Source organism: Malaclemys terrapin, chromosome 1 (assembly GCF_027887155.1).
Source record: "Malaclemys terrapin pileata isolate rMalTer1 chromosome 1, rMalTer1.hap1, whole genome shotgun sequence".
NCBI lineage: Eukaryota > Metazoa > Chordata > Testudines > Emydidae > Malaclemys > Malaclemys terrapin.
Window position 1 is genome coordinate 89587354 of NC_071505.1, and position 26697 is coordinate 89614050.

Below are 26697 nucleotides of genomic sequence, written 5' to 3' on the forward strand. Positions count from 1 at the left end.
CGTCGTCGCGTATGTAAATGAGAGTCTTTGGCCGCACAGGATCGTGGGAACCGCGCGCCTTTCCTTCTCGTCCTCTTTGCAGCGCGCGCGCCCGGCAGGGGTCGCGCGACGCAGCGCCGTTGCCGCGCGGAGCTGGGCGGGGAAGCGGAAGCAGTTTAGTCTCATGTCCGGGCCTCGCTCGCTGCGTCTTGTCTCTGGGCCCCGCGACAAGATGGCGGACCTGTCGCTGGACGAGCTCATCCGGAAGCGCGGCGTGACTGTGAAGGGGAGGTGAGCGGCCGGGAGCCGGGACGCAGCGCGCCGGGGCGGGGAGTCACCGGCGGGACCCCGAGCCCCACTATCGCCCCGGCCCCGGGCCTGTTCCAAAACCGCCCGCCTCCTCCTCACACCCCCGACTTCCCATTGGCTGAGTCGCTGTCCCCTGGGACCCCTATCTAGTTGCTAATTGGCTGGCCTTGTTGTCAGTCAGAGCCGGAGGGGGGGTGGAGATTCGGGGCGGGGGGGCAGCTGGGGGGCGGCGGCTTCTTCCCCGCCCCCCCCCCCGGGGTGCAGCCGTCCCCCCCTCCCCGCGCGTGCGGAACCGGCCTCTCCCGTCTGGGGCCGGCAGCCTGGCAGTGCCATGGGGGCCACTGAGCCCCTAGCGCGGGGGCCGCTGTGCCCTCGGGCGATCGGCGGCGCTGCCACGGGGCGCTTTGGGGTGCCCTGCCCTTTCCCAGTGCTCCCCTAAGCTCTCCAGCTTCCTGCCTCCGCCTGCGCAAGCCCCCTCCCTGCCAGGGCAAAGGGCTTTGCTTGGGGCTTTTATCCCCCTGCTGCCTCCCGAGACAGCTGATCCGCTGTTTTCCTCTTCTCTCGGCCTCCCCCACTGCGGCTTTGTCTACACTGGAGAACTGAACCAGGCTAAGTATAAAGGGTTCAGCAAGTCTACACTAGCCATGCTGAAAGGATTCAGTAACTATTGCAGGTTTGCCCTGAAGCCACGCCAGCATACACTGCTTTATGTGTAGGACCTCATATTTTCTGTGTTCTTGGGTACCCTACCTGCAGTTCCCGGCACAGCTCCCAGAAGCAGTGGGACATGGAAGGACTAGTTTAAACATTTGGGCTAGTCCGCACCCACACTGGCAGGAGTTCAGGCTGAAATGATTCAGACTAAACAGCAACAAAGAGTCCTGTGGCACCTTAAAGACCAACAGATGTATTGGAGCATGAGCTTTCGTGGGTGAATGCCCACTTTGTCAGACGCATGTTCCAATACATCTGTTAGTCTTTAAGGTGCCACAGGACTCTTTGTTGCTTTTTACAGATCCAGACTAACACGGCTACCCCTCTGATACTCAGATTAACAGAAATTTAGATCTGAAAAATCATAGTCTCCTTCGTACAGTTGATATCACACTCGCAAAACTATTCAGCGGACTTGTGGATGTGAACTGTTGTAAGGTAGTTAAGAGGTGAGAATGATTCTTAGCATAGCAAGTATATATCTAGTGTAGACAAGGCCTAGGTGCCGTCTTGATTTTCCTGCCCAGCTACCTTCTCCTGTGGCAGCTTTTGGCCTTCCTTGTTGCCTCAGACACTTGATGCCCCTCAAGGCCCTGTCCATGCTTCTCTTCTCTCTCTGTGCTCTTCCTAGGCAATCCAATCTACTTCCGTAGCTTTAGTTTGGGGAGAGATTAGACTTGAACATGTGCTAAGGTGGATGAGTTGAAGTCTACACTGTTTTGTCTAGCATCATCTTCTAAAACAGGTTAGCTTACGCATATTGACTAGTGCAGCATTTCTCAACCCATGGGTTGGGTTGCGAGAATGTTTCAAAGGGTCGCGTGGCAGCTCCTGTCCCACAGGGCTGGCTGGGCTCGCCTCCCTGCACCAGGCACTACAACCTCTGGGGTCCCAGGGCCCCGCTGTCATGATGACGGGAGCCTCAACAGTCCAAATCTGAGTGAGCCACACTGTAACCCTATGAGCCAGGTCAGAACTCCACTCACAAATTTGGTCCAGTCCCGGGGGCAGGACCAAACCTGAGCAGCACTGTAACCCCAGAAGTTGCAATGCCTGGAGCGGAGAGCCAAACCCAGCCAGCCCCACAGCACAGGAACTGCCACTGTGGGGTGAGTGCTGGGCAGGACCCAACCCCCCCGGGCAGGATCTGACTAAAACCACCCCAGGACCTCCACCCCCAGACTATTTACTGGGTTGTGACAGGTCATAAACATTTACAAATGGATCCTGAGCCTCAAAAGATTAGGAACTACTTGGCTAGTACATTTTAACACACTTTTAAATCCTAGTCTAGCCAAGGCCTTGGCTTTGTCCCTTCATTCATGCTTTCCTGCATGCTTGGAACAGTCTTATGCAGTTTATCACACCAAGCACTTCCTCTCTCTTTCAAAACTCTTCTTAACAGGAATCCTTACAACCTTCATTTGCTCAGCAGTAATCTGTCAACAGCATCCCTTACTTGAACATTTGTGCCTTGTGTATTTCTTGTTCATGGTGTCTGACGTAGCTTGTAAGCTCTCTGATCCGGCTAATATGCCTTACTTAGTATTTGGCAAGCAGAATACATTTGTATTACTGTATAACACTGTTTAACAGAGGCTTGCAAGATTGTCATGAAAATTCAAAAGTCTAGGCGTAAAATCTGCTTGCCCACTCAAACATTATGAAGGTGATATAACTCTTATGTTATTTGTCACAATCAAGCTGTTAAGTAGAATTTGTAATAACAGGAACAGAGTTATATGGAGTGATGTGGTTACTGGTTTCTCCTGTATTAGGGCATCATTCAGTTACTTCAGGAGTGATTCTCTACAGAAAAGTGACAGTCATCATACCACTTACTTTTTTTTTTTTTTTTTTTAACCCTTGCTCTCTTGAAAACACTGATTTAACTTAATCCTCAATACAGAGAATCCTGACTGATTTCAACAGCATTAAGTAGATAGCAGTCTGTATAATTCTGCTCAGATGCTACTACTGGAATTGGGTGAATTGAAGTGAGAATGGCGTAAACCACTCACACATCCTAAAATCCGAGGATCATGCATTTCAAGAAAACATAACTTGTGTCTGTCTGACAGGAATTCTTGAAAAGATGTCAGTACAGGTTAATTTTGTTTTTCTACCAGGCATATTGTGTTTCAAAGAACATGTTGAAGGACAAGCTGAATCCAAAAGCATGGAAAGCTGTTCCTGTCCTTTTGATCCTTGCATGGTTCCCCCAAAATAAATAACCCTTGAAGTCATAAGGACTTTGATGGGAGCTGCTGTATGTTCAGCATTTATAGCTGCTTAAGTATGGACTTAGGAACCCATTTTTAAAAATCTTGTTGTTTTGCCTTTTGCATATCATATATCTATATATATATATAGCGAGACAGAGAGTTTATAAATCAGCTTATAAAACACCTCGGACCTTAGATTAAATAGACTATTGGAATATCACTCTGCTGCTGTTCTGAATATGCACGTGCATACGTGTGGTTGTGTTTGGGAATACAGGGTTTTGTTTGCACCAGCAGAAATGCTTCCATTAATGTTACAACCCACTTTATCAGCCTGAAATTTCTTTTTCCAGACTGAACAGCAGACCAGTATTTGGAGGCATTCGATCTCGAATTGGGATTCAGCAAACTCTTCTAAGTAGACCGACGCCAACCATCAGCTTCCAACGGACGTTTGATGCCCGGCAAAAGATTGGCCTCACTGATGCCCGACACAAACTGGGAGTTAAAGATGCTCGGGAGAAACTGCTTCAGAAAGATGCTCGGTTCAAAATCAAAGGGAAAGTGCAGGATGCCCGGGAAATGCTGAATTCCCGCAAGCAGCAGAGTGTGCCTGCTGAGAAGGTGACCAAAGTGATAGATGCCAGAGAGAAGATCAGCTTGAAAAGGAGTGCTCCTACTGCTGCAATTATAAGTCCAGCCGTGGGTACAGTGACCCCAGCCATGAAGATCACCAAAACAATTCAGGTAGGTAGTCACTGCTATCCTATCACTCAATCCCCACCATCTGTGCTATGACAGGCCAGTTACAATGATACCGGTTGGATAGATGAATCCAAATTATCACAGAGGAGGAGTGCGGGAACCATAGTGATGAATTTTAACCCAGACACTGAAATAGGCATGCCTGGTTTTATGCTGTCTGTGGATTTTTGGTATTCAGAGTGTTTTCTGCAAAATCTGAGCTTTCATGTAATCAACAGTTATTCTGGTCCTTCTAGTTGCCAATAAAACCTTCTACATGTGACCAAGGCAGCGTTCTGAGTCTTCAGACAGACTGAAGTAGTAGCACTGAGAGGTATGAAGCACCCCCATCTTGCCCAGAAAAAAATCTGAGGAAAATATAGGTATCGTCATTAACTCCTACACTGCTGATCATCATAGCAAAACACCCATCTGGACAGCGTGGTTGGATATTCTGTTAATTGGCTAGGACTCTCCGCAAGAATAAGATTACAAGTTAGAATATGCAGTTATTTGCATTTATAACAGATATCTACATTTTTTGTCTTCGTTTCCCCCATCTACTCTTCTATTCCAGCCCTTTTCCAGCACAAGCTGATGATGATCTGTTTTAGCAGGAAAGTTCTCGTTTTCAGGAAGTGGCCTAGTTACTTGACAAATTATAAAACTCAGATTTTGTCCCAGTTTCAATATAACCAACTGATTGGCCTGCCATCTTTCCTCTGCTCACTGAACTCTGACTTTACCCCCTTGCCATGGGTACAACCTTTCCCATCCACCCTCAGTCAGAGGTGGATTAAGATTTATTGGGGCTCTGGGCACAAAGAACATTTGGGCCCCCCATGCTCCTCCCTGCTAAGGGGCCCTGCCTCATGCTCCTCCCTGTCCCCTCCAAGGCCCTGTGGCCTGGCTGGAAGTTGTGGGGAGTCCTGATCCCCCTGCCCAAGATAAATGAAGAGTCCAGGACTCCCCAAAACTGCCCAGGCTCCCTGGGTGGCTCTTTGTACAGCCTAGGGTGACCATACATCCCAATTTGGCTGGGACAATCCCATCTTTAAGACCTGCCCCAGATGTCCTGAGTTTTTTTTTGGCAAAACTGGGCATTTGTCCCATTTTTTTCTTGCCAACTGATCATCAGTTGTCAAGAGTAAATGGGATAAATGGCCAGTTTTGCCAAAAAGGGAGTGCGGGGGGCGAGGGGGGAGAATGGCGGTGCTTGGGGGTGAGCAGCAGGGCCCGGGCCAGCCCCGCACAGGGAGGCAAGGGGGAATATGCTCACCGGGCTCTGGCTGCCAGCCTGGCCAGCGGGCGGGGCCTCGGGAAAGAGGAGGAGCAGGGTGGCAGGACCCTGGAGGGAGAGGAGAAGCAGGGGGCAGGGCCAGAGTTGCAGTGCTCCTGCAGGAGCTCTCACATTGGCCGGGGCTCCTGGGCACAGGCTCTGTGGGCCTGTGTGGTAATCCACCACTGCCCTCAGGTAACTTGAATCTCAGCTAACCTTGCTGGACCCTAGTGCCACTTATCACCTGCCAGGCTCCGCAATGAACTACACGTGCACTTAGTGCAGTGAGTAGACCCCGATGTCACTGTAAAGGAAGAGAGGATGCTGGACAAGTAAAAGGAAAGGAGCTGGGAGAGAGCAGCAAACCACCGCACATGATAACAGGCACTTACAACCTGATCCTGACCCCTTCTGTCTGCTAAACTGTCCTCCTCCTCAGGACGAGCACCAAAACTACCAAAACCTTTTGCTGAATCTCTTACCTGATCAGCTGCTTCCCATGTCTGCTAGGAAAAGCCATTTCCCCCTTGAATTTGGAGGACTGAATAAGACTCTCTTTGGAGCCCATTGATCTAGCTCTTTCCTCATCTACAGGTTTTGCTTCAGAGCATCCTAACATGCTCCTTCCTCAGAAAGACCAGAGAAATTGCATATTACCTCTGTAGAGTTCCCAGTCCTTGCCAGCCTGGGGAGTGAGAGACTGGACCAAAGGATAGAGGCTGGCTCTCTCACATGGTAGTGTGATGCATTAATCACAGTACAGTAAAGCTTCCCATAGTCTTTGATTATTCAAATAGTTGACACTTACAGCAATCCTTGACAGTTAAGGTAAAGGGTTGTGTACAGAGCTCTCAGCTGTGAGGCATTAGACTCTTGCAGTGCACACTATAAGATTTAAGTGGCTTCTGAAACCTTGGTCTACTTTGTCTACTTTAATGACCTTACTGATATTTATGACTGACTCCTCTTGCCCTACAGAGCTGACTAAGGAGTAGTGCAGGGCTTCTCAAACTTCATTGCACCGCGACCCGCTTATGACAACAAAATTACTACATGACCTCAGGAGTGGGAGGGGTGGAGCCCGAGCCCCGCTGCCCCTTGTGGGGGGGAGCTCAGACTTCAGCTTCAGCCCTGGGTCCCAGCAAGTCTAATGTTGGCCCTGGTGACCCCCATTAAAATGGGATTGCAACCCACTTTGGGGTCCCGACCCACAGTTTGAGAACTGCTGGAATTGTGCATAGTAGAGTTAAAAACTGAACATGAAATCACATAACTAACACCACAGAGGAAATCCTACACATGGTCTAAGATTCTTCACAGGTTTTGCCAAAATTCCCAGCTGTTTGCAAATGTCCCTGCTCACAACCCACAAACTAAACTGTCCTGGTCCCATCAGGCAGACAGCCATGTTGCCTTGGGATGCAAGCTTGTCAGATCTCCGAAATGAATGGAAGATTGAGCTTGATCATTACCTGAATGAGAGGCCTCTAAGGAAACCTCGGGGTGCTGCAGGAAGTGGTGGTGGTGGTTTAGTAAGGAAGACGTTCTCTCTGAATCTGAATCAGTGTCAGAGTATAGAGCTAGAGGGAGCTGTGCTGCGGGAGATGCTGCCTTCTAGAAATGCAAAACAGGCTCTGCCTGGTTGTGATTATTAAAAGTTCCCATGCTACTTTTGCAAAGGGAGTATTAGCTCCATTGTCCCGGGCAAGTTACATACTGCTCTCAAAGATGGCTGCTAAACTGTTAAGATACCCAATATTCCAGAAAAGGAACCTTCAGTTATGGAATGGTGAAGTTGTAGCCCCTGGGTTTATTCCAGTCACGCAGGGTAACTGGTCAGACTGCTGAAAGGACCGGCTGTACCATCTTGTGCAGCATTAGATTCAAGCAAAACTTCATACTAGAACAGGGCTAAGTTCATGCTTGATATAGAACAGAACTTTTGAATTACTTTGATCCTTAGGGTGTAGGCTTCTGGGCAGTACCATAAAATGTGGTTATATGCACAGTTGCTCCCCACAGCACCAAAGAAGGGCAGTCTGCAGATCCTGTCACTTAGCTGTATTTAATATTTGTATATGCACAAGTCTGATCTTAGCCTTGTAGGTTTTAAATTCATCTCCCACTAATCTTGAGCCAAAGCTCACATAATTGGCAGTTATAAATCCTCTACCTAGGCCTTAGCTCTTAATTCCTTTGTTGTTTTGGGCTGGTGTATCATGCTGATCACTTACTACAGGAAAAAAAATGGATTCTGCATTATTCTGTCTCTTCCGTGCCTTCTGACTGAGGCTTTGTGTCGACCTCCTACCATGTCGTGCCATGGTGTATAGGAGAGCAGGGGTGAGAGTCTTGTTCAAGTATTCTTGGAATGAACAAATGGCTGCCCTGTTTTGAGATTGCCAATGGCAGATTCTGGTGTTAATACTTTGGCTGTTTCTTTCCTCTGATATCACAGCAGAAGGCTGCAGCCCCAGGACACTCTCATCCTGCAGGAATGAGGATCAATGTAGTGAACAACCACACACAGAGACAGGTGAGTTCCATTCACTGGCAGTATTGGTATTATCCACTTGTTATTATGTGTTTTCCCCAAGGATTAGTAAATGTGACGGGGCATCTTTCATTTTCCTCTGGGTTCCAGTACCTTGGAAAGGGAGGAATTTGAAAGTTCTTTCACTGCTTGACTCTTGTGTGTTCTTGTAAAGAAGGTAGGAGGAGGAGAGGTCAAATAAAAGGAGCCTTTTATATTGTAGCTATCGTACATGACAGTTCTGAGAACACAGGGTGGTATTTCCAACTTTTGCCTTTCTGAATTTTAAAATTTCTTTGCAGAATCCTTTCCTGTCTCCCTTCCCTCCAGACTGTTGTGATAAAATCATTGGTAATATTGCACCAGATCATGCAGTTGGTCCATCTTGTCCAACATCCAGCCTGCTAGGCTGGATCGGGATTGTGATTTGTTCATAAATGACCGGGTGTGTTATGTGAGGGGTTCACCTTTCTCAGAAGTTCTGAATACTAGTCCCTGATGAGGCAGGATGCTGGATCAGGTTGACCAGCGTTGTGATTTAGCCTGGTAGTTCCTGTGTTCATTAACTGAGCACACCTCCTCTGGAAGTCTGAGGGAGACATCTGGCACTCTGTACTGTCACTTTCTTTACCATATTTGCATTTGAAAGCTTTAGCGCCAGCCAGACTTGTAACATTCTCATCACCTTGGATGCTTTTCTCTCTCTTCTTCTGTAACCAGGCTCTTGTTTCTTTTGGGGTTTTCCTCTACAATATCTCTCAAATCTATTTTTTCCTCTTCATAGCTATGGTAAAACCTTTTTCACGGCTTGGTCATCTCTTGCCTTGATTAGTGTAATTAACTTCTCTCTGGCCTTCTTTGGTCTTACCTCTTAATTTACGCCCAGAATGCCATTGCTTAGAACAATTCTTTCTTCCTTTCTTCTGGCAATGTTGCTGCATTCCACCAACTTTCTCTTTCCATCCACATCAGATACAAGCCCCTTGTCCTCATCCTCAGTGTTCCTCACAACTCCATCCCTACCAACACTTCTGCTCTCATTTCATCCAACCATCCCTCTTCTTATAGTCCTGCTGCATCTCTTGCCTTCATGCTTTCTTCATTACTGCACCTTATGCTTGGAACAGACTCCTATTTCCTGTGCCCAACCAGAACTTGTGTCCTCCTTAAACCCACTTCTTTTGCAGATCCTTTCTTCACCGATCTCTACACTTTGTGAACTGTTTTCCTGAGTATAGAATCACAGAACTGGAAGGGACCTCGAGAAGTTATCTAGTCCAGTCCCCTGCACTCATGGCAGGACTAAGTATTATCTAGACCATTTCTGACAGGTCTAACCTGATCTTAAAAATCTCCAATGATGGAGACTCCACAACTTCCCTGGGCAATTTATTCCCGTGCTTAACCACCCTGATGGGAAGTTTTTCCTAATGTCCAACCTAAACTTCCCTTGCTGCAATTTAAGCCCATTTTTCTTCCTCCTCCTTGTAACAACCTTTTATGTACTGGAAAACTGTTATTGTGTCCCCTCTCAGCCTTCTCTTTTCCAGACTAAACAAACCCAGTTTTTTCAATCTTCCCTCATAGGTCATGTTTTCTAGACCTTTAATAATTTTTGTTGCTCTTTGGACTCTCTCCAGTTTGTCCACAGCCTTCCTAAAATGTGGCGCCCAGAACTGGACACAATACTCCAGTTGAGGCCTAATCAGCCCAGAGTAGAGCAGAAGAATTATTCTTCTTCGAGTGCTTGCTCATATCCATTCCATTAGGTGTGCGCGCGCCGCGTGCACGATCGTCGGAAGATTTTTACCCTAGCAACACCGGCGGGTCGGCTGTGGAGCCCCCTAGAGTGGCGCCTTCATGGCGCTGAATATATACCCCAGCCGACCCGGCGCCCCCTCAGTTCCTTCTTACCGCCCCTGACGGTCGTTGGAACTGTGGAGCGCGGCATAGCTGTCCTCCACTCTCCCTAGCTTACTTAGTCATTCAAAGTTATAGTTATAGTTGTAGTTCTAGTGTTTATAGTTAAATAGTTTTAAAGTTGTTATAGTTGTTATTGTAGTTCAGGGGGTTAAGGGGGTCGTCTCCCCCTTTCTCCCCCGGCCGCGGGCCCGGGCTCATGCCCAACGCTCCCGGCTTCAAGCAGTGCGCCTCCTGCGCTAAGCCTATGCCAACGAGCGACCCGCACGACTCCTGTTTGAAGTGCCTGGGAGAGTCCCACCAAACAGACAAATGCAAGATCTGTAAGGCCTTCAAACCAAGAACCAAGAAGGAGCGGGACTTTCGGCTCAGGCAACTCCTAATGGAGGCGGCACTTAGCCCAGACACTCCTTCCACGGGCCAGACTCCGACGCCTAGCACTTCGGTGCGCAGTGCCCCGGCGGCACCGGCTATGACGACCACGCGAGTGGCGTCAGACAAGCCTCCCCGGCACCGGACCTCGTCGGCACCGCAAACACAGCAAGTGCCGCGGCGCCGGTCATTATCCCCAGGGCATAAAAAAGCCCATAAGACGGGGACGTCCGTGCCGAAGACGCCGGCTCCCCCAGTGCCGGGGGTAGAGCCGCGTCCGCCGGTGGAGCAACGGAAACAGGCGCCTCCAGCACCGTCGACTCCGGCGCCGAGGCCGTCGAGTCCGGTACAAATAGCGTCTCCACCGAGGCCGGCGGTGATACAGTGTCTCCCGTCGACTCCAGAGACCTTCGCGGCGGCGAGAGACTTGATAGCTCTCACGGAGCCGGCACCGCCTCAACCACCGGCACCGACTGTACCGTTGACTCGCCCGGTACAGTCAAGAGGGAAACCTGCCTTGATGCGCCCTCCATCACAAGGGCTGGAACCTCGGCGCCGATCCAGGTCCCGAAGCAGGTCCCCACGCCGCTCGCAGTCCCGGCACCGAATATCGTCTCGGCACCGGTCGTACTCGCGGCCAAGATCTTCGTCGCGGCACCGGTCTACGTCTCGGCACCGCTATGATCGTCGGCACCGATCAACGTCGAGACGTAGTTCTCGGCACCGCCACGCTCGACGCTCGACGTCGAGAGGCCGCTCCCGGCACCGGGCATACTCTAGGTCCTCGTCGAGGTCCAGATCTGACTCCCGGCACCGACGAGGTCATCGGCACCGGTCGCGGTCCCGGCACCGATCGCCGGCACCGCACAGAGATAGATCATCTCCGGACCGGCACCGTGCGGCACCGCAGACCACGGGGATCGTTTCATCTTTCGCGGCACCGCCATGGCCGTCAAGATCGGCGTCTCGCTCCTCGGAGGACCTGTCGAGATCGGCATACCCCCCTCAGGGGCAGGCCGAGGAACGAGACTTGGGCCATTGGCAGGAGAGGGCAGAGGACCACTCTCATGGACCATCTCACTGGTCGTTTTGGACCCCGTGGGCGTATCACCAGGAGCAAGGGGCTTCATTACCATCGACCTCTCGCTCGGGTCACTCGGTCAGAAGGGCCCCAGAATCCACCATCTCTCGGCCTCCGCCTGGAGGCATGGAGGCTTCTGTGTCCACACCACCCGACACCGTGGACCCAAGTGCAGGTGACGCTCCGACCCAAGACCAGGGGGACCGGGACCCCCCCTTGGATCCACTACCACCGGAGGCGTCCTCCTCCTCCTCTCCGGATGAGGCAGTGGCGGGCACTTCATGCACGGGTCCCCCTCCGATAGATCTTCGGGCTCACCAGGATCTCCTGCGCAGGATGGCCCGTAATATGGACCTGCAGACGGAGGAGATAGTGGAGGTGCACGACCCGATCGTGAATATCCTTGGATCGGATGCCCCATCGAGGGTGGCGTTACCCTTGATCCGCACGATCCAAACGAACGCGGATACGATATGGCAGACTCCTGCCTCCATTCCACCTACAGCGAGAGGGGTGGAAAGGAAATACTTTGTCCCATCTAAGGACTATGGGTACTTGTACACACACCCCCAACCGTGTTCACTGGTGGTGGAATCAGTGAATGCACGAGAGCGCCACGGCCAGCAGGCTGCAGCGCCAAAATCAAAAGAGGCTAAGCGGCTTGATCTGTTTGGCCGTAAGGTTTACTCAGCCGGAGGGCTACAACTTAGAGCGGCGAATCAACAGGCGCTACTGAGCCGCTACAATTTCAACTCCTGGAACTCTATGGGGAAGTTTAAGGAGTTGATTCCCCAAGAGTCCAGGGAAGAGTTTGGAGCCATGGTTGAGGAGGGTAAGAAGGTGGCTCGGACCTCCTTACAGGCCTCCCTGGACATAGCGGACTCAGCCGCAAGGACCCTGGCCGCAGGTATCGCTATGCGCAGGACCTCCTGGCTCCAAGTTTCGGGTTTGCCCCCTGAATTACAGCAGACCCTACAGGATTTGCCCTTTGAAGGACAGGGGCTGTTCTCGGAGAAGACGGACTCTCGATTGCAGAGCCTCAAAGACTCCAGGACAATCATGCGCTCCTTGGGGATGCATGTTGCGGGTCCCCAGCGCAGACCATTTAGGCCGCAGCCTCAACGTTTTTACCCCCCTCCACCTCGTCAGAGACAGGACCCTGCCAGAAGGCGAGGGCGAGGTGGTAGGAGAAGATGGGCTGGCCCTCAACCCGGTCAGAACCAAGGGCCACCAAGACCACCTTCAGGTCCTAGACAGAACTTTTGAAGGTGCGGTCGAGGACGGCGCCCCAGTCATCCCCCAGGATCCAGCTCCCTCCTTTCGGGATCGCCTCTCCCACTTCCACCGTGCTTGGTCCCTTATAACTTCGGACCGTTGGGTCCTCCGCACGGTGGAGAGGGGATACGCTATCCAGTTTTCTTCTATCCCCCCCTCCCACCCCCTTTCCCCGTCCCTCTTCAGGGACCCTTCTCACGAGCAACTTCTTATACAGGAGGTTTCTACGCTCCTGGCCATGGGGGCCATAGAGGAGGTTCCGATAGACTTAAGGGGCAGGGGATTTTATTCCCGTTACTTCCTGATCCCCAAGTCCAAAGGAGGTCTGCGGCCCATCTTGGACTTGCGCGGACTCAACAAATTCGTAGTAAAGTTGAAGTTCCGCATGGTCTCTTTGGGGGCCATTATCCCTTCCCTCGATCCTGGAGACTGGTTCGCCGCCCTCGACATGAAAGACGCATACTTTCACATCTCAATTTACCCACCTCACAGACGCTTCCTGCGATTCGTGGTAAACACGGTGCACTACCAATTTACAGTCCTTCCCTTCGGCCTATCCTCGGCCCCAAGGGTGTTCACGAAATGTATGGCTGTCGTGGCAGCGTACCTTCGTCGGCAAGGGATACAGGTGTTCCCGTACCTAGACGACTGGCTGGTGCGCGGTCGCACCAAGGAGCAAGTTCACGCTCACGTCCACAGAATAGTGCACACATTCAACAAGTTGGGCATCCTACTCAACAAGGACAAATCCACTCTAGAACCTACCCAGAGAATAGAATTCATCGGCGCAGTTCTAGACTCCAGACGTGCACAAGCCATCCTGCCAGACAACCGATTTGGCACCATCACGAACCTCATTCAAGGGCTCAAGGCCTTCCCAACTACCACGGTGAGGTCGTGCCTTACCCTGCTGGGTCACATGGCTTCCTGCACGTACGTAACCAGGCATGCCAGACTTCGACTTTGCCCGCTTCAAACCTGGGTGTCATCAATATACCGTCCACATCGGGACAGCCTGAACATGGTGGTCACGGTCCCGGACTCGGTCCTGGCCTCCCTCACCTGGTGGCTAGATCACACTGTAGTCTGCGAGGGGATGCCATTTCACGCCCCACAACCCTCCCTGCACCTGGTCACAGACGCGTCATCTCTGGGGTGAGGCGCCCATCTCAACGAACACCATACCCAGGGCCTGTGGACTGCATCCCAGTTAGCCCTACACATCAATGTTCGGGAACTGATGGCGGTACGCCTGGCGTGCCAGGCATTCCTCAATCTCCTACGTGGCCGCTGTGTGTTAGTTCTCATCGACAACACCACGGCCATGTTCTACATCAACAAGCAAGGAGGAGCACGTTCGTCAATTCTATGCCAAGAGGCCATTCGCCTGTGGGACTTCTGCATCGCCCACTCAATCCATCTCACGGCATCGTTCCTCCCTGGAGTCCAGAACACTCTAGCGGACCGACTCAGCAGGTCCTTCCAAACGCACGAGTGGTCTATCCGTCCGGACATTATACATTCCATCTTCCAGAGGTGGGGGTTTCCCCAGATAGACCTGTTTGCATCTCGAGACAACAGGAAGTGCCACGTGTTCTGCTCCCTACAAGGTCGAGCTCCGGGCTCCCTCTCGGACGCCTTTCTGCTTCCCTGGAAAGACCACCTGTTTTATGCCTTCCCTCCGTTTCCTCTGGTCCACAAGGTACTGCTCAAACTGCGCAGAGACCAGGCACAGGTAATTCTGATCGCTCCTGCGTGGCCAAGACAACATTGGTACACCACACTGTTGGAGCTCTCGGTTCAGACACCGATCCCGCTTCCGTTGGATCCGGATCTCATCTCTCAGGACCACGGCCGGTTGCGTCACCCCGACCTCCAATCACTCCACCTCACGGCGTGGCTGCTCCATGGTTCACCCAGGCAGAGCAGCAATGCTCGCACTCTGTACAACAGATTCTACTGAGCAGTAGGAAGCCCTCAACACGGACCACGTACCTGGCCAAATGGAAGCGGTTCTCCTGTTGGTGCGAACAAAGAGCCACATCCCCGTTGCAGGCACCCATTCCCCTTATTTTGGAATATCTCCTCTCCCTAAAACAGCAGGGGTTGGCGATATCTTCAATTAGAGTTCACCTGGCCGCTATATCGGCCTTTCACCCAGGGGAACTCGCGTCCTCGGTATTCTCTAACCCGATGGTCGTTAGATTCCTCAAGGGCTTAGACCGGATGTACCCACAACAACGTCAGCCCGTTCAGACGTGGGACCTCAACCTGGTTCTCTCCAAGCTCACAGGTCCTCCATTCGAGCCACTGGCCACCTGTTCTCTTTTGTACCTATCCTGGAAGACAGCCTTCCTTGTAGCCATCACCTCAGCAAGGCGCGTTTCTGAACTCAGGGCGCTTACATCCGAGCCCCCTTATACAGTTTTCCATAAGGATAAAGTGCAGCTTCGTCCACATCCTGCCTTTCTCCCTAAGGTGGTTTCTCCCTTTCATATCAACCAGGACATCTTTCTCCCGGTCTTTCATCCCAAACCACATGCCACTCGCCAGGATCAACGTTTGCATTCCCTGGACGTACGAAGGGCCCTGGCCTTCTATATTGACCGCACAAAGCACTTTAGAAAGACGACGCAACTCTTCGTTGCAGTGGCCGACCGAATGAAAGGCTCACCGGTCTCCTCACAACGCCTATCCTCCTGGATTACGTCTTGCATCCGGACTTGCTATGACCTGGCAGGTGTCTCAGCACCGCACCTCACCGCTCACTCCACGAGGGCCCAGGCTTCCTCGACGGCTTTCCTGGCACAAGTTCCGATTCAGGACATTTGTAGAGCAGCGGTTTGGTCATCAGTCCACACATTTACAGCTCACTATGCACTAGTGGAGCAGTCCAGAGACGATGCTGCTTTCGGATCAGCGGTTTTGCACACAGCAATGTCTCACTCCGACCCCACCACCTAAGTTGGGCTTGGGAGTCACCTAATGGAATGGATATGAGCAAGCACTCGAAGAAGAAAAGACGGTTACTCACCGTTGTAACTGTTGTTCTTCGAGATGTGTTGCTCATATCCATTCCAAACCCGCCCCCCGTCCCCACTGTCGGAGTAGCCGGCAAGAAGGAACTGAGGGGGCGCCGGGTCGGCTGGGGTATATATTCAGCGCCATGAAGGCGCCACTCTAGGGGGCTCCACAGCCGACCCGCCGGTGTTGCTAGGGTAAAAATCTTCCGACGATCGTGCACGCGGCGCGCGCACACCTAATGGAATGGATATGAGCAACACATCTCGAAGAACAACAGTTACAACGGTGAGTAACCGTCTTTTTCTTGTGTCTTGCTTATAACATTCCTGCTAATACATCCCAGAATGGTGTTCACTTCTTTTGCAACAGCGTTACACTATTGACTCATAATTAGCTTGTGATCCACTATGACCCCCAGATCCCTTTCCGCAGTACTTCCTACGCAGTCATTTCCCATTTTGTATGTGTGCAACTGATTGTTCCTTCCTAAATGGAGTACTTTGCATTTGTCCTTATTGAATTTCATCCTATGTACTTCAGACCATTTCTCCAGTTTGTCCATATCATTTTGAATTTTAATCCTATCCTCCAATGCACTTGCAACCCCTCCCAGCTTGCAAACTTTATAAGTGTACTCTGTATGCCATTATCTAAATCATTGGTGAAGATATTGAACAGAACCAGACCCAGAACTGATCCCTGTGGGACCCCACTTGTTATGCCCTTCCAGTATGACTATGAACCACTAATAACTACTCTCTGGGAACGGTTTTGCACCCACCTTATAGTAGCTCTATCTAGGTTGCATTTCCCTAGTTTGTTTATGAGAAGGTCATGCGAGACAGTATCAAAAGCTTTACTAAAGTCAAGATATACCATATATCTTTGTGTTTGAGTTAAATTATAAGCGCTTTGGGCAGGTATCTTGGCTTTGTGTTTTGGAAACAACCATATGCATTTATGCTTCCCCTTAAAAACAATATTGGCTACAATGTATGAAAGTATTTGGGAGTTCCCCATAGTGTTGAGCGTAGGGATTCAAAGCATCTAACGAAGCTTGGAAATGAATTGTTCATTCAGCAACAAAGTATGTCGACCTCCTCAGCACAGTGTTTTCTGGGACTGGACAGGCATCTAGCGTGTTGAAGAATGCAGTTTATTCAAAAGGAATTTTGGACTTTTATGCATTTGGCAGCCATCTGCTTACCAAAAAGTCATGTACATATGCTTTAGGCTGATAGCTGGCAGGATGCTAAGGAACAGCAGGCACTAACTGTTCACTGTATTAATGTTGTCCATGAGTCCACATAATATCTAGGGATTCAGAAATCTCTGTGTAGCTGCAGTATTTCTGGAGAACTCTCTTTGCTGTGGCATCCCTGAGGAAGAGGTCACAGTGCGAGGGCATTCTTGTGTTCACTTGCTTTTTGAATCAGATTTATCCAACCTCAGCTCTTTGTCACTGAGTTGTGAGGGCAGTAGCAAGGCACAGAGAGGGGTTGTTGCTACCATCTCTCTGACAGTGAGCAGGTCTGTTCCTCAGAAGACTGGAGATGGGGAGAGGAAGGTGATGGGCAAGGTGCCATCTAAAGTAAAACCACGCCCTTGTGAGACTATTGTTTGCTTGCTGTTTGTCTTTAGGGCCTGTATGACATGGAAGATGATGATGAAAGCGTATCTCCCCTTCCTAGCAAACAGATGAAAATCACCACCACGAACAGCTTCCTGCACAACGCGGTAAGGGAGTGTCTCAACAGTCCCCACCACACCATGCTCACCTTGGGTGGACACGCAGGCTGCAGCTTTACAGGGCTTATGTTCTTTTAAAGTATGTAAAAGATCCCCTTGGAATGTGTTTGCCCTCAGCCCCTCCCTTCCCTTCATGCCTGTGCTTCCAGCTTTACCTTACAGGTCAAAGGAGTCCCCTTTGGGCTCCATACAGTGTTACAAGCCTTTTGCAGCCAGAATGACTGCTTACCGTCACTGGTAGGAGATTCCTGCATGTTGGCTTTTGGCTGTCTTCCCCTTGTGGGGAATAGTTCCTTGAACCTGGCTCATCATTGCCTGAGCATGCGAGTAGTGGAAACTTTCTGGTCCCACTGATCCCAGACTGGACAACTAGAGAGAGAGATCCTCTTGCATTGCAAAATTGCAGCTGGCTGCCTATCAGCAGGCACCAACCATCTGGGGGAGGGTGGAAAAGCAGGCAAATAGATGTGGCTGTCCTGGCGCACACAATCTGGTTTGGTCCATCTAAGTCAGTGCTGAATCAATGCCACTTAACTCCTGGAGTTGCCAGCATCTGACTAAGATTTAAAACTGAGCTCCTGACCACTTGAGGTCATTAACAATTCCTGGATGTTTTTTTGCAAGAGTAGAGATGTTAGTTCCAATACACTGACCACATTCCAAGCATGATCATTATATTCTGCTGACCTAAAACTCCCCAAGCAGCTTGCAACTGGAGATGTTATTCTTCATATCTCTTCCTGTGATACTAGGTTAGTGTTTCTGGAGAAGAATGGCCACTGCATTCTAGCCCATAGATAGTTGAATCTTAATGGATGAGTGATCTCTGCAGGCAGTTTGAAAAATGCTTTGGGATCTTCAGGATGAATGATGTAAAATGAAAATCCTTCTTAACTGAGCTTTACTAATGCAATGTGAAAACAAGTACCTTTTAACAGTGCTTGTCTGCAAGGAGTGGTGACGACTGTCTTTTATTCTAAATGCATCCCTAAGTGCTTTAGCTTATTTTCCCCAGCCAGGGATGGAGCTGCTGAGAGTCTCCAGTAGCACCTAAAGTCGTCGGACTGGGAGAGTGTGACAGCAACTCAGTGTGTGTTGGTAACTCTCCATGGCTATTGCTGCCTGAAAAGGGGTTTCTGATTGAGAAGGTTACATCTTTCAAGGATGCTGTTATTCACCCTTTGTTTAGGCTGGACTGAGTGGCAATAAGTTCTCTCTTTCCAAGACGGTCCCCCTCACCAAAGTGGTCCAGAATGACACCTATACAGCCCCCCCAGCACCTCTTTCTCCCATTCGGACAAAGGCCCTGACAAACATGTCCCGGACCTTGGTGACCAAGGAGGAACCACCAAAAGAACCAGCACCTGTTGAGGTGAGTACAGGATAAGGGGTCTGCCTTCTATTGGAGACCCTCCACACCTCTAAAATCTGTCTAGATGGGCTGGAGGGAGAGCTCGCCTCGATGTCTCCCTCCCACACCCTCAACATGGGATTTGTTACTTAGAGGGTCAAGCCAATCTAGGTGATTAGAACCCACTTCCAGGCATTTTAAAGCTGAATCTGTCTATGAATCCTCATTTATTGCTAAACAGTAAGAAGAGGGAACGTGTGGGCTTCCCATCTTGATGCTTTTGTTGAATTTTCTGTCCCCCAGAAGTCCTGGCAAAATCCATGTTACTAGGATAAAAGATAAGAAATGGGTGGTTACTTCGACACCAATGGTGACTTCAGGGACCAGTGGGATTTAACTGACTGTTTACATGTGCAGGGCTAAACTAATTGTCACACTTGGGGTTGAGATGGAAAAATTACTTCAGAGACCTATCAGCAGGAAAGATGGGCTTTATCTGCAAAGATCAGTTGGGCTGGGTTTGAGGGAGCTTAGTACCGTCTTAGTTTCTCAACATCGTTTTCTCCCCTCTCCCTTCTCCCATTTGCCTTCCCTAGGGCCCTGTTTGCTTCAGTTTATTCATGCTTTCTCTGCCATGATGTCTTCTCTGATGTCTTTTACTCTGTCCTTCTGCATATGATATGCTCTTCTTTGTGTTGGCAGCCGGTGTTCAGCCCTTTGGAAGGTACAAAGATGACTGTGAACAATCTGCACCTCAGAGTCACAGAGGAAGACATTGTTGTGAGTGCCATTTATTGCTGAGCTCTTTGTGGCTAGAATTTCCCCCATGTCCCTCTCCATAGATTTGATTGCACTAACCACATTTTGTGTTGGTGCAGGGGTTGGCATTTGTTTTTGGTTTTTGGAAGAGTTCTGAGAGTTCCCTACCTTCCACTTCTTAACCTTTATGCTGAAGAAAAATCCCTTTTAGGGTGCATTGAGACCATCTCTAGTTGGCTGGAGGAGTTGATATCAAGGGATACATGGCATTGTTCTCACCCTTCTACTGCCCACCCTCCACACCCAAAACCTCCACAGCACTTCCACATAATAAGCCTCCCTTGTGCTCCCAGCCCCTGAGCACTAAACATAGGCCCCCAGCCGATTAGAATTTTAATTCATGTTCCTTTCAGAAATGAAAAACGTGGCAATCCTTTTAATCCCACTTTGGAAAAACCTTCCTTTCTCTTTCAGTTAGACAGAGGGGGGTTATTGGGTTTAACTCCAGTTATTTCCTATGCTATGAATTCTTTCAGTTATTTCCTATGGTACGACTAAAGTAACCTTGAACGCTTCATCCTGCAGTAGTGTTAGTAATCAATCTATCAGACACCAAGTACTTATACCAATGGTGGGCAACCTGCAGCCCATTAGAGTAATCTGATTACGGGCCCCGAGACATTTTGCTGACATTGACCATCCGCAGACACAGCCCCCCGCAGCTCCCAGTGGTCGCTTTTGCCATCCCCGGCCAATGGGAGTTGCGGGAAGCGGCAGCCAGCACATCCCAGCGGTCTAATGCTTCCTGCAGCTCCCATTGGCCAGGAACGACAAACCGCAGCCACTGGGAGCTTCAGGGGGCCGTGCCTGTGGACGGTCAACATCAGCAAAATGTCTCGCGTCCCACAATCAGATTACCCTGATGGGTCGCAGGTTGCCCACCACTGACTTATATCATAGTAGGTATCTCTAGATTGCTAGCTATTTCACTCCCAGAGTCTTGAACTACTCAACTGTGGATGTGGGGGCCCTCTTTCTGAGCCTTGCCCACCATGGTAAGACCATCAGATCAAAGCAGTAACTCTAATGTGGCACTGACAGCAACCACAGCCATGACCTGCTGTCTGTCCTCAGGAGCTGTTCTGTGTGTGTGGCGCTCTAAAGCGGGCCCGTCTCGTGCACCCTGGAGTGGCTGAAGTGGTTTTTGTGAAGAAGGAAGATGCCATCACAGCATATAAGAAATACAACAACAGATGCTTAGATGGTAAGTTTGAGGCTGGAGTTGAAGGTGGGGTGCATGAATCAATCAAAAGCTTTCCAGCTCGGTGCAGATTTCAGACGGTAATTCAGAGTCTTCTTGTGCTGCTCAAGGAGAGTGTGTGTCAGGGAATGCTACTGAGAGCTGGACAAAGGGGGCTGGGGTTCAATGCTACAGGTTTTATGTAGGTAGTTGAGTATCTCCACTGTCCATCAGCGTTGTTTTCAAAATCTATTTCCCTAGGGGAGAGGTCTAGCTCAAAGGTTGCATCTGGCTTCCGCTGAAGTTAAAAACACAAAATTCTCCCCACCAGATAAAACTATTGGTGCATCTAATCCAGTATCCTGTCTCTGACCCCAGCCAATGGTGGACACTTCACAGGAAGGCATAGTGTCCCTGCTTGTGCAGTATAACGAACCCCTGTTTTTTGCAAAGGCCTCAAGGCACATCCAAAGCAATTCTGAAATATGCAAAAATGAATATCAGTCTCTGTACGGATTTCGAATAGTACAGTGATTCAGCTAATACAATTTACTGATGTATTATTGTAGATGGAAATTCATTGTTGACTCTAGATGGTTATTCACTTGCTCTTTGCCCTTGAGCTTGAGGATTGATGGCTCTTGTAACTTTATCCTAGCGAGCAAAGTCACTTAAGGTGCAAGTAGCTCAGAACCAGAGATTCTCCTGCATCTTTGCTAAACCATTGAAGCCTACTCTGTAATTGCTCAGCCAGCTGTTATGCCGGTGCTAGAGTGTTGTAATTGCATTAAGCTCTTACGCTAGCTCCGCTGCTGCTTGCAAGTGCTCTGACTTTGCCATGACTCAAGAGTGAAGCTGCTGTCTCTAATGGCTCCCCACAATTCCCCAATGTGTGGGGCTGCGTCCGCTCACCTCTGTCTGCACGTCAGTGTAATACTTCTGGGGTCTTGCCTTGCTGGGGATATGAACTTTGGTTTTTGGGTTTTTTTAGGGCAGCCAATGAAGTGCAACCTTCACATGAACGGGAATGTCATCACATCAGATCAGCCAATCTTGCTGTAAGTGTTCAGGGTGGAAGAGTCAAAAGAATTCGCAGGTTCTGTTTTGGGGAGGACTTTTTGAGGTGAGGTGCAGGAGGAAAATTTTTCCATGGTAAAATCTTCTCACAAGAAAATCCTCGGTAGCCCTTTCTCACCTACACCCCTTCAGCTGCACCTAGCGCTGGGTTGCAGCCGCTGCCTTTCCACTCAAGGAAAACAAGATGGGACTCCTTCCACAGCCCATCAGTGCCAGCGTTCCCTTCACATGCACCTGAGTTGAGTGTGCTGTAGTCTGTTTCCATAGCATCCCTAGCCCCTGCTGGCTCAGGAATGAGAGGCTGGGACCAGAACCCTTCCACGGCCGAAAGCATGTCTTAAGCCACGCACCAATGTCTTGGAGGGGGAACAGTAGCTTCTGAGGCTGCCCTAGACTTATTGTAATGTGAGGTTAACTATTGTGTCTGTTTTTCATCATGCAGTCGATTAAGCGACACCCCCTCTGTGAAGAAGGAAGTAGAACCACGGCGGTTGAGTGCAGCTGCCTCCTCAAATCCGCCAGCTGAGGTGGACCCTGACACCATTTTGAAGGCGCTCTTCAAATCCTCGGCGGCCTCTGTCTCTGTGCAGCCCACAGAATTCAAAATCAAACTCTGAGAAGAGAAGAGTGGAGGCGAGCAGTGGACTGGAAAACTTGCTGAAGGCATGGAATGGGGAGAATCACGTGGGAGCGCAGGTGTTACTGTGTTTGCCCACCTTGTGTTTTTTGTTTTCTATGATCGCTACCTTCCTGTACAGTAGTGTTCCCTCTCATGTGTGTATTTTCTGTTTTCATAGTTGGAGTTTTCTTCCACATTTTTCCAAGAGAATAACCTCCCCCTTCTGCCAGTGAGATATATTACCAAGCATAGACCCATGTAACTCCCTCTTTTGCTCCACGCCCCCTTGTGGCCAGCTATTAAAAGTGCACCTAGAGACTTTGAGGGAAGAGGAATGATAAACAGAACCTCTTGTCCTCCGGCTAACAACCTCTGACCAAAAGGTGAAGCCCCTCTGTTATTATCGCTTGATACCAGATTTAATTTTTAAAACTGCTGCATTTGGGGTGGAGCCAGGTGTGATGCTCGGAAGCAAGTAGCATTTTGACAGTTTTATCTCACGTGCACCTGGTAGGATACAACTTCTGCCTGGCTGTTAGATGCTTTGCTGATCAGCAGCTGTGACACTTGGAGGCACTGAGAAGAATCCAGCTCCCCTGTTTATCAGCTGATGGAAGAGTTTGGGCTGTGGGGAGGATATATGCACAAGTGCAGACATACCGCATCTAATCTGCTGTCACAGTTAAGCCTCTGCTATTGTCCTGATGAAGTTCAACATTCAGTAACACACTGCGGGGGAGAAAATAGCTCAGGCTTCTGTGTAACGTGAATATATCCGCTCCTTAGGGTACCCCAGGGTGATCTGCCCTTTCCTTCCTCTTTCTGGACTAACTTCATGTGAGAGCAGGGACTTTGACCAGAAACACTAGAAATCGAGTGTTTCCCTTCCAATTAGGTTGAATCATATCATGTTCTCCCAATCCCTGCTGTCCATGTAGGGACATGAGCTTTTTTAGTGGGTGGGGTGGGGACTGGGAAGTCCTTCTAGCATCTCCAGTCCAATTTTATGGAGAGGAGTGGGTTGGGGAGTAAGTCATGTACTAATATGTAGGAAATAATCCTCTTGTCCACCTGCTCTGAAGTAGTATCAATTGTAAAAGGGCTCCACGTGAGCTATGCTTGGCTGCTATGCAGAACAGCTGCTCATGTACATGGGCTGGAAGGATGGTAGAGGCACTTCATGACCTCAGAGGGATAGCTGTTGGGAAACCAGTGTAAGGGATACAGCAGAGAGGAGAGCATGGAAACCAAGCAAGCCCCAGATAGAGCCACAAGAATGTACCTTCCAAGGAGGGACTGTTTGTTTGTGATGAGCCATTGGCCACTAGGTGGCACTTGCCGTGCTCCCATTGTTAGCATAGCATTAACCCAGTGAAAACTGGGAAATCCAGGTAGCTCTAACTCTATTAGTTTCAATTGTATTATGAGAAAAGAGGGAAGTGAAAACCACCCCAAAATCTGGCTGAAGTTTGAACTTGATCCTTCCAGCTATGAAACTAACCAATTCTAGTCAGCACTGCTGACATTCTTTAGTGAACTCTGTCCAGTACCATTGTAGATTCAGACTCCATTTCTTGGTGGACCCTGTTTCTTTTGCACTCTTGTTTTGTGCAAACTCTTTGTTCTGTCCGGCGGCTACAAACCATTCCTCTCTCATGCCATATCACTCGTAGCCATGGAAAGAACTGAGAACTCAACAGAACTTGCTTTTCTGAGTACTCGTATCTGGAAAATAACTGCAGTTATCGGGGATGCTTCTTGTGAACTGCAAGTGTGTGGGGGAAGGGTTTAAGACACCAATTGTTCCTCTTTTAGATCACCCGTCAGACATCTGTGTTTTAATAAAAGGGGGTGGGAGAAGGGAGTGTTAGGGGTGGGAGAAGACTATGTATTATCTGTTTCAGAATAAATGTTTGTTATACAGAGATTGGATTCTAAACTTCTTAAGACACTGAGGAAATTGACAGAGGCCAGGTCAGTTGAACTTTGAATCAAGCCTACTGCTTCAGTGGTAGAAAGAAGTTGGGAAGTCTCAAATCAGTAATGTTGGTTCAGTGAATGCCATACATAGTTAAGCACAAGGTGGGGCAGTGGGAGGAGAGTGCAATCCTGGCTCAACTCAGGCAATTGGTACTAATATGACAAAGCCTTACAACTTTGGTGCTGAAGTTCAGCCCAGCTCACTATGTCATCAGAATTATTACCAGCTGATAGTGATAGCTGGCTGCTGTCCTATGATGTGAAATGAGATTGGTTGTCTTGGTCTAATTTTTAGTAGCTAGGTAGTCACACTAACAAAATGGACACTGTCAGTCCACATTATTGGCAGCTTGAAGGCAAAAGAATGAATGGAGCTTTGAGACTGAACAACCCTCAGGGTTGAAATATATTGGTGAGATGATGTGGAGAAACTTGCGTTGCTGCTGTCTCCTCCGTACCTGTTCTGAGAGAGGCCTTCAGTTTACAGGTCTTTTAGGTATCTTTCAGGAGCACTAAGCTCACAACAAACATTTAATTAAAGAGTAGATCCTAACTATGCACTGTCTGACCCTTTTGGCAATTCTAACTTCATGGAGGTCTACAACAGTTGTAACAGTGGAGGGGAAAATCTGTTCCAGTATTCATTTACACAGTAGTCTTTTTGGAGCAGGGACAGCACCGAGCCCAATGGGCCCTGAACCTGAGTAAGGTCTTTTAGTGCTACTGCAATATAAATAAGGCAACAAGAACTTGGGAACCTTACACAGTAGCACAACTGTCCTGCCTGCCTCGGAAAACTTTTGTCTGTCCCCTTTTCTCCCAGTAATAATATTTCTATCAGGACAGAGGAAATGTCTATAAGGCCGCTGACCTTCCAAGTGGTGGAGTGTGTGTGTTTGATAAGAATCACAAGAATTCCTGTGCTGCATCCTTATTTTTAAACATCCATATGTTCTGTGGTGTATTTACCCAGCCCATCATGGCCTCCTTAGGACAGGAGACTTGAGTTGTCTGCATTGCAAAGCCTCTTTACGTGGATGCTTACCTTCCTTTTCCCATTTGACAAGAAACATGGTGGTCTTCAGCCTGGCTAAGACCATCAGGACTGTGTGGAGCAACAAGCCCTAGAACTGCCACTGACCACTTAGCAAGCATGTAAACAGAACCTACATGGTGACAAGCTTTCAAGGTTTATCTTCCTGATAAAAATGCAGCCTCAAGGCTCCAAAAGGGTTTGTCACTACTATTAGTACTGCTCCATGAACACAAACCTGCAGTAACACTAATCCTTTTAGGGGACTGTTTCCCTGTTGATCCACAGTTAGTTCCGAAGGCAGAAAGGCATGGTGCATTCTGGTGTCTCTGTCTAAAAATGTTCTCCATAGTAGTTTATTATGCAGTTAACAAGGAGCTTTCTGGTTTTATACACTAAGCCTTGGCCACAGCTGGAGAAAGGATACAGGACTAGGTGGGTCACTAATCTCCATATTTTTGGCATAGGAAGTTCCTTTACTGTTAGGATGATGTGAATGTAGACATGCATTAATGATATTTGTTTAAGGAAGAGGTTTATTAAGAATGGTCACATTATTAACATTGTGATCATACGTCAAACCTGGGATAATTTAACTGATATGGAGATTTATTTAGAAGGCCATGGCACACTTCTATTCCCCTACAGCCCAGAAGCTCAAGGCTGACCATTGAGAATGTTCGGATTATACATATACTGTAATGGAGAGCCTGGGTCAAAGGTGAGTTCTACTAACAGACCTTATTTGTAGAACTCTAAAATAATTAGTAAGTTACCAAAAAAAAGTGCATTTATGTGTTACCTGTAAAGGCGAAGCAGTGGGGGAGCTTGACCTTGGTCGTTCCTGAGACTTTAAAGCTAATGAAGGTCACGTTTCCCATGATGTCTACAAAGTTTTCAATCATTTATCCATATCCATTTTTATTCATAATTTAAATAAACCAAATCTTGCCATCCTTACTGCATCAGCCTATTCTGTTAATCTTGCTAACTTAGAGAATCTACCCAACTGCTTTAGACTTCCTATCACAGCTCATCCCTACCTCTCCGAAGAGCTCTCATACCTGCAGCGAGCAGAAGTTAAAATGGTTGAAAGAGCTTTAACTCGGTCAGCTGAAAAAATCTGTCTTTTAAAGAAAACAATTTGTTCCACGGGAGCTGGCATGCTCATGTTAAAGAGAGTGCGAGAATGGGGCAGAGCATTAGAGTCAGCTGCTCATTTCATAGGATTCCATCTTTTTTATTGTCTTTAAGCATTCTGCCACCTTAGTGATTTTGTATCTTCTGATGACAGAGACTTAAAAGCAGTGGTTTGTGTGAAATGAACTGGTTGTTCAAGTCTAGTTTCCAGAGGCCCACCCATATCACAACTGTCAGCAATGATAGGTAACAGATACAATTTCTCTCACCCCTAGGGTTGCAGTGCACTTCACT

General features: G+C 49.0%; 1 protein-coding gene across 1 annotated transcript; it reads left to right on the plus strand.

Annotated features, from left to right (window-relative positions):
• The first annotated feature begins 75 nt into the window (after positions 1-75).
• Positions 76-26219, plus strand: POLDIP3 (DNA polymerase delta interacting protein 3). The gene is made up of 9 exons (XM_054030242.1): positions 76-270; positions 3581-3974; positions 7709-7786; positions 17097-17192; positions 18394-18576; positions 19258-19335; positions 20449-20578; positions 21546-21612; positions 22074-26219. The coding sequence occupies exons 1-9, from the start codon at positions 164-166 to the stop codon at positions 22246-22248; spliced, it is 1308 nt and encodes a 435-aa protein (XP_053886217.1). The 5' UTR covers positions 76-163; the 3' UTR covers positions 22249-26219.
• Positions 26220-26697: the final 478 nt, after the last annotated feature.